We start from the raw sequence: 7,723 nt of genomic DNA on the forward strand, positions 1-7,723 counted from the left end.
TGCCACAGATCCATAGAACCACTTAAATAGTGCATTTGATTCTTCTTTTGCATAATCCCCTTCACTAAATATCTTTCCCACAGAAATTTGATAGGAGGGTGGTCCTTCAGTAAACGGTTAAAGTGTCCAATTCAGGATTCACTCTATTGTGTGAGCAGGGAAAATAGGCCGTGTTTCCTCCTTCCTCTTGTTCCCCAAGGAGGAAAAACGAGGCTATTTTACCTCCATGGAGAATTACAAAACTAGAAAATCTGGTTAGATAAAAACCAGAAAACCTGGTTAAATGTTCACCTTTATGATCTGTCATTTAGAAGGTCCACATTTATTGCCTGACCATTTTTTTTTTTTACTGATTTGTAATGCAGATGAAATGAATTTGGTAGTGCTCTTTAAATAATACATCTGAAACAGGCATATCAGAGAAATGTAAAATAGTAGGCTAATCCCAACAGTGTTTCATAATGAAGTAAATCATATCATTTATATTACATAATTTACTCCTTTAGAGATTTTGAACCATACATTTCAAATTTGAACATGTAAACTGACAGGATTTTCTTTTTGTTTCTGTTTTTTTTAATGTGAAATGTTTTGGAATGACTTTCTCCTTACAAACTGAACACACTGTAGCCTGCTTCAATAAAGTTTATTAGCCACATAACTGAACTGATCTTCAGCACAAGCTGAGTCTGTGTCCCAGAAACAACCTATTTAGTATTTAACAACTTAATATATAAATTTAGCATCCCACATTTCTTTTTCAATGCACTGCACTTCAGTATGGTGATCTTAGCCATCTTGTGCTGCCTTTATGTAGTTTTCCCATCTTCATAATGGACCAACCAGTTCTTTCTCTAGTTTGAAAGTTGCATCTATGTATATTGAGCCATTAAAAATATGAATATGAAATAAAATGAAATAGCACTAAAGCAGTTGTGCTGTGAAATAAAAATATATTCAAACAGCAGGTTAATCAAGTATCCTGACCTTCTGAATCCTGACTATGGCCCAGATAAGGTCTATACTACATCAAGATTATGATAAATTCTCTTTTGCTTATTGTAATGTTTTTGAAAATAAAAATTCGGAAATGCCATATGGACATCAATCCACTACTGTTAGATAATTAAGAGTAAAATAAAATAGTAGAGCTCGACTTTTTTAGTAGACTTTTAGTAAAACTAAACTAAAACTCCAACAACATTTAAAAACTAAAAGTTACCAGTCACTTATAGGATGCAATACTCTATAAGTGTATAGATAATACTCTATAAGAATAAAATAAAGTCATGTGCAAAGTCAATCGCCTTTGCACATGCGTTTTTTGTACGCTAGATGGCGCCGTCTGCCAATATAATACCATCGTGCGATCTGACAGCCCTTCGTTGTAGTGAGGGGCTCTCTTTAGGACCAAAATTCAGCACCATGGACAGCAAACATGAGGCTTCCCGCCCCTGATTGGCCGGCTTGATCGCACAGGAAATGATCTGGCTTCAAATAATTAGCTCCTTTCACATTCTGGCATTTTGTCAAACACTCAGAGTTCACATTGTTCAGTGCAAGAGCGACTCAGGTGTGTGTGTGTGCAGTAAAATACCGGTGTGGTATTTACATCTGCTTTCCACAGACAGTGGACAGACAGCGGGGACACGCTCAACACTTCACTCTTCATCCACTTATTCACAAGTTTGACCAAATTGAAATTTTCATGCGATCATGAATATATGAACGAAGCTGCCGGTGAAAATGCACACTGGAGGGCAGATAAAATAGGGCGTTATCAATAATGCACAAGTAATGGGATCTGTTGCAGAGAGCGCCACTCGCATTCAGACTGTCATATTTATAAACAACAAGTCAAGAGGCAGAGCTTTTGTGTCCAAACTGAGGGTTGGGGGCCAACATCCCGCTTTGACTCTTGAATTTAGGTCTCTGGTATCTGGGACATGTGTCCATAATTAGCAGTTGTGTTTGACTTCTTCTCTCACTTTTTCCCCTCAGGCACAATTGGCACTCGAGGTAAACTACCTTCCTGCCTTTTACACTACGAATCACCTGATCAGCAAAGTGTGTAAATGCTGGTATAAAAAAACTATTCTACAGGTTAAAAGCTTGAATAAAAACACACGCATGCCATACCGAGACAGAGGCTGGGTTTGGACAAAAAAAGCTACTGTGTACAGGTACCCAGTGGCTGGATGTAGAGCAGTTCCCCAGATGCACAGCAAGGACACTGAAAAGTAAAACTACAGGACAGCAAAGGACAGACTGGATGTGCAAAAATAACCCTTGCAATACACAACATGTCAGTGAACCGAAAAGACCAGATTCACTCTTCCCAGATATCCAATATTCCTAAATAGCAGTTAATCGTGTTACTGGCTCATATCCAGTAAGTTAATATTTGTCACTGATTCATGCTGTATAAAAGTGAAGATTTTCTTGTAAATCTTTCATTGAAATTTATGTCAGTACGCAAAATCTCTTTCCAGGGAAAGGAACGAAACGAATCCCCTTAAAATTTAAGGCAAATTTCTTCATTAAAATTTAAAAAAATGTTTAAAAAGCCTTTACTGACAAGGCATACGACTTATGATTATTATAAGCAAAAGCACATTGCTGACATCTAAGATTGAGGATAACAAACCGATGGCACACCAGTCTTCTCTGGGGTCAAATCATTGTGCTGTGGATTGTTAAGCGTACATTGATCAGCCACAACACTAACACCACTGACAAGTGAAGTCAAGACCAAATACACTTCCCTCCATGACAACAGCTCTTCCCATAAGCAGCAGCCCAACCCAGCACAGCCTCCAACCCTTTAGGCCAGGGTGGAGGCTCCACCTGGTGTCAGTAATGCTGGAAAATAATCTAACACTGTCAGACGGGTCATGTTTCTGCATAATGAGTGCATTTGTGTGTAATAGCTCTGTACTGTATGTGGTTAAATTTTAGTTTTGTATGTGTATGGTGTTGTATTGATGCTTCTTCCAACAGTAATGGTGTTCAACAACAATAATAATAAAACAAACAAACATCACTGTTAGAAGTTAAATGCTTGATGCTCCATGTGAGAACTTCTTCTCCTCCGTCTTGCTGTTTTTCTCTGCATCACAAATATAAACAAATTACAAATGCACCAGTCTCCATATGCAGCCATGCAGGTTGACTTCTTATTAGGGACAGATAAGAAAAAAAAAAAGAAGGAGAAGAAGAATCAGATTATGACTTCTTTTTGATATTTTCTGTCTATCGATGCTCAGATACGTCATCCCTCCGGCTCAGCAGCTCCAGTAACTCAGTCCTCTCTGGGAGGCGTGTGTGGCAGCGTGGCGCGTTTTCACATACTTCCTCCCTCCACCAAAATCAGGTCATGCTGATAGCTTTTCTCTGCTGTTGGCCATATCAAGCTGGGCTTATGCTTATGCATGGCTCTTAGCTCATCTCACTGTGAAGTGATTAACAGATAATTATATGCATGGGTTGCATAACAGAGCAGTAACACTCCAAGCTGGGATTGAATAGGTTGTCAGTTAATGGGAAATAATTAACAGATTCATATAGATTTATTTACTTTTTTTAATGTCTGTCGACTTGTTTATTTTTTGCAGTTTGAGAAAATGTCACTCCCTCACAGTTGCAGACCTTTCATTGTAGCAGGTCAATCACTAACAAGCCTTGGTGTCACAGACTTTTCCCAGCGGGATGTGTGTCGTGCTGATCTCTTTATTGCCCTGACTGTATCAGTGGATTATCAGAGAAATTGGCTCAGTTGCCTCCACAGAGGTGTTTATGAGGCAGCCCACACAATCCACACATTACTGAACAACCTTATACAACCAATACGCAAAGTTACTAACTACATGTGACGCAGACTCCACGGCTCTCTGAAAGAGCTTGTGTGTGTGTGTCAGCTGTGGATTCATGAGTCGGTATCAAGAGCAGGTCGTGTTCGCGTGTTGAACCAGTAGCTGCCGTTGTTTGGCTCTTTGCCTCACAGCCGTGGACCTCAGCAGCACAATGATGGGCTCTCACACTCCTCGGATGCCGGGCTCACTTTGATCCCGTCCCCGCGGTGCTCTTCATTGGACAGGCTCGTGTCGCAGAGCATCATTTGTTTGACAAGGAAGGCGCCTGCCTCATCAATATTTATGTTGTCCTATAAATGGTGAAGGGGAGATATGATTTAGAACATTGTGTATGCATCCGTTGAGTTAAGTGTTTGGCTCGGCACTCGAGTCTTGGCTGCCAGTTGTTCCATCCGGTTAATATTTGAAGGGGATTTGTGAGCAGGCTACTGTATATGGCTGCAGTGTTAAAGGTCACAAATAAAGGATATGGTATAACCTTCTATATGTGAGCCACAAAGTAAGTTAAAAAAATATATATATAACAAACAAATAAACGGGCAGGAAGCATCACTGCAGACCCCTCACACCCTGCACACAAACTGTTTGATCTGCTTCCCTCTGGTAGGCGTTACAGAGCTCTGTATGCCAAGACCACCAGACACAAAAACAGTTTCTTCCCCCAGGCTGTCTCCCTGATCTCCCCATAAACCACCTGCCATTGTGTGAACCATCACACTGTTTGCACTACCTCATTCCACTGTTTGCACTACATGTATATATATATATATATATTTTTTTTTTCTTGTAAATATTTTATTCTTCTTTTTATTATTATTATTGCTTTTTTGTATTTTGTATGGTGCACAGGACAGAGAAAAATCCGGAGTCAAATTCCTTGTATGGTCACACATACTTGGCAAATAAAGCTGATTCTGATTCTGATTCTGATTCTGATTCTAAATACATAAATAATCGAATAGGTCAGCCAGTCAATCACTGGCTGAGTCACGCCAAAATAAGTTTTGCTCGAGAGCAGCAACTGTGGCCACAATTAACAAATATGGGAGAAAGATCTGTCATCGTCCTCTCAAAGCAGTTATCTCTTTAAAGATTTGAAAAAAAATTCCTATCTCTTCTTGAGCCAAATAATCTATTAAAAACCCATTTATTCATCTGAAAATATGCCTCACACTTCATGTGTTTTCGGGTTACATAGTCCCACTTTAAATCATTCACAAGGAAACCGTGGGGAAAACACGGCAAAGTTGCTATAAAAACTTAATAATATTCCTTAAATCTTTAAAGTCTACTTTTTGTATTTATTCGATTCTTGCTACTCCATTCAGTCAATAACGCCTCTGAGAAATGTCAGATTTTCTTCTCCCATAATAACATACAGCGCTCACCTTTGCAGAGGTCTCAAACCAGCCCACGAAGCCGTTGGCTTTACACAGGCCGTCCAGAGAGGACATCATGTCTCTGTCTCTCCCTTTCATGTCACATTTGTTGGCCAGTAGGACAGCCGGGACCGGACGTCCGCCTTCGAGACAGACTTTGCTATCGAGGTCCTGCTTCCACTCCAAAGCAGACTCCAAGGTGGTGCGGTCCGTAATGTCAAAGACCACCACTGCTCCCATGGCCCCTTTGTAGAAGACCCTGGACATGTTCTTAAACCTCTCCTGGCCTTCAGGGAAGAGAAGACAAATCTGTGTAATTTATGCTTTACCACAGCTTAAGTCAGTTTTGACAGATTGGCTGTTATTATGTGTTCAAAATGCATTTTGGATTTGAATTTAAAGTTGGTCCAGACACACAGTCAATATCATATCATATCAGACCGGAGCCTAAACGTTATGTAACAAGTGAGAGACTAACAATAATTTTATGAAATAAAATGCAATGTTTCCATGGACACTGGTTAGGATTAAAATTAGACTGGAGGAAACATTGGGTAAAAAGAGCTGCAGTTTCCAGGAGCTGAAAGCGTTGGAACACACTGTGAACCTATTCCAAAGTGATAATCCAATCACAGCATGATTTACTGGAGTTTGAAGGTAATTTTTGCAGTCTGGATCTTCTGTTGACTTTTGTGAAGGTCATTCAGACCAATCTGAAACAAAGACTGGGCAGCATTTGTTGTAACAATTAAAAAGATAATAATGTCTTGCTTGTATGCCTTTATAAGCCAATTATTTAACCATAAAAATAATTTCCACACTACATAAACTAAAAATCCAAAAAGTGCCCTCTGACTTTGATAACAGTCACAGAATGCAAATGGAAAATACCATGAACCAGCAAAATGTTTTCTGTCAAATTTCTTTTCGGATTTCTCATTCAGACCGTTCAAAATCAGTTCGACACAGAGCATATCTGAGGATTAAATGCCTCCAGCTTCAGTTGGATGCCTGCCTGCCTGTTGGTCATATTCATCCTGAAACAAACCTAAAATTAATCTAAAACTGAATATATTTAAATATGTGATTTAAAGGTCCAGTTTGAAGAATTTAACAGAATCCACTGGTTTGTAAAATGAAAATTAAGCATTATTGGTATTTCAGTTTCTCAGAATGAGCCTTTTCTATCCACAGAGCAGCCGAATCCTCTTGGCTTTACTGATTTCTGAATGCTTACTAGCATGCAACATACATCACCACGTCAAGTGCACGGGACTGGATGAATGAATGAACATTACCTATCAAATTACAAGCAAGTTTGGACCTTCTGTTAAACTACAATAGGAGAGCTTGCGAAACCTAGCAAACATGTAAACATCTCTCAGCTGAAACTACTGGGGGAGTTGGTGGACTATCACCTTTAGAAGTACAAAGTGGTACCATGAGACAGGGGAGGACAGGACTAGCTGGTTCACTCATTCACCTGCTCATACAGTGCTACCTATCCGCAATCAACCCTTCACACACACACACACACACACACTCATACCAATGTGAACAGTCAATTGGGGTTCAGTTTGGGTGTCAGTTTGAACACTTGACATGCAGTTGGAAGTGGGGATCAAACCACCAGCCTTGAGATTAGTGCACAGTTTGATCTGTCTACTCAGTCACTGATAAAAATAATGGATAACATTTAAGTTTTGTATTCGTCCCATATGGTTTGCACTGAGATGCCAGCGTGAACACTCGACATGGCCAAAGTAGGCCTACCTTTCACCTGAACTTGTCTTGTAGGAGTGCATTTCATGTGTCATTATTTCGTATTCATTACAAATTTAATGTGCTCTCAAATTTCTATTGCAAAATCCTTGATTTAAATGGTAAAACAGAGCCAGAAAGTCTATGTTATTGCAGTTCAGCTTTGTAGGGCAGACAACTGAGGAAACAGAGACTTTATGATCTTGACACTCACCTGCAATGTTCCAAAGCTGCAGTCTCACCACAGTCTTGGGGTCCCATTCAATTATTTTTAGAGCAAAGTCCACTCCAATAGACGCTCTGTATCTCTCATCAAAGCATTTATTAACATAACGCAGGACAATGCTGCTTTTTCCAACACTTACATCCCCAATGACTAAAACTTTAAACAGCTTCTCTGCCCATAATGTCGTCGGACCTCCTGCCATGTTACGATCAACAGGCACAGACATGGAGATAAAATCTTCTACCTAAACCATCGCAACACGAGGTCCGCTTCATGTCCGGTCCAGTTTTACAAGTATTAGCCCAGAAACATATGACTGTTACTGTACACGTCTCAATCTAACTTGTTCTTTTTATGACTACTTCTTAGTGTTCCTGTTCTGAATTTCTTCCGTCACACAAAGCCATAAACGTTTGACCTTTGATTTGAAGCAGTTACTGGAGCAAACGAGGCCACTTCACACTTCACCATGAAAAACAGGAGAC

The 7,723-nt window shown here is 39.8% G+C and overlaps 1 protein-coding gene across 1 annotated transcript; it reads right to left on the reverse strand.

The window, feature by feature from the left end:
• Nucleotides 1–3,605: 3,605 nt before the first annotated feature.
• rab32b (RAB32b, member RAS oncogene family) lies at nucleotides 3,606–7,639 on the reverse strand. The gene is made up of 3 exons (XM_046412865.1): nucleotides 7,227–7,639; nucleotides 5,261–5,538; nucleotides 3,606–4,162 (listed from the first exon to the last, which is right to left on the reverse strand). Exons 1-3 carry the CDS (start codon nucleotides 7,462–7,464, stop codon nucleotides 4,013–4,015), a joined length of 666 nt encoding a protein of 221 aa, XP_046268821.1. The 5' UTR covers nucleotides 7,465–7,639; the 3' UTR covers nucleotides 3,606–4,012.
• Between the last annotated feature and the right edge of the window lie 84 nt (nucleotides 7,640–7,723).

This window comes from Scatophagus argus, chromosome 15, assembly GCF_020382885.2.
Source record: "Scatophagus argus isolate fScaArg1 chromosome 15, fScaArg1.pri, whole genome shotgun sequence".
Taxonomy (NCBI): Eukaryota; Metazoa; Chordata; class Actinopteri; family Scatophagidae; genus Scatophagus; species Scatophagus argus.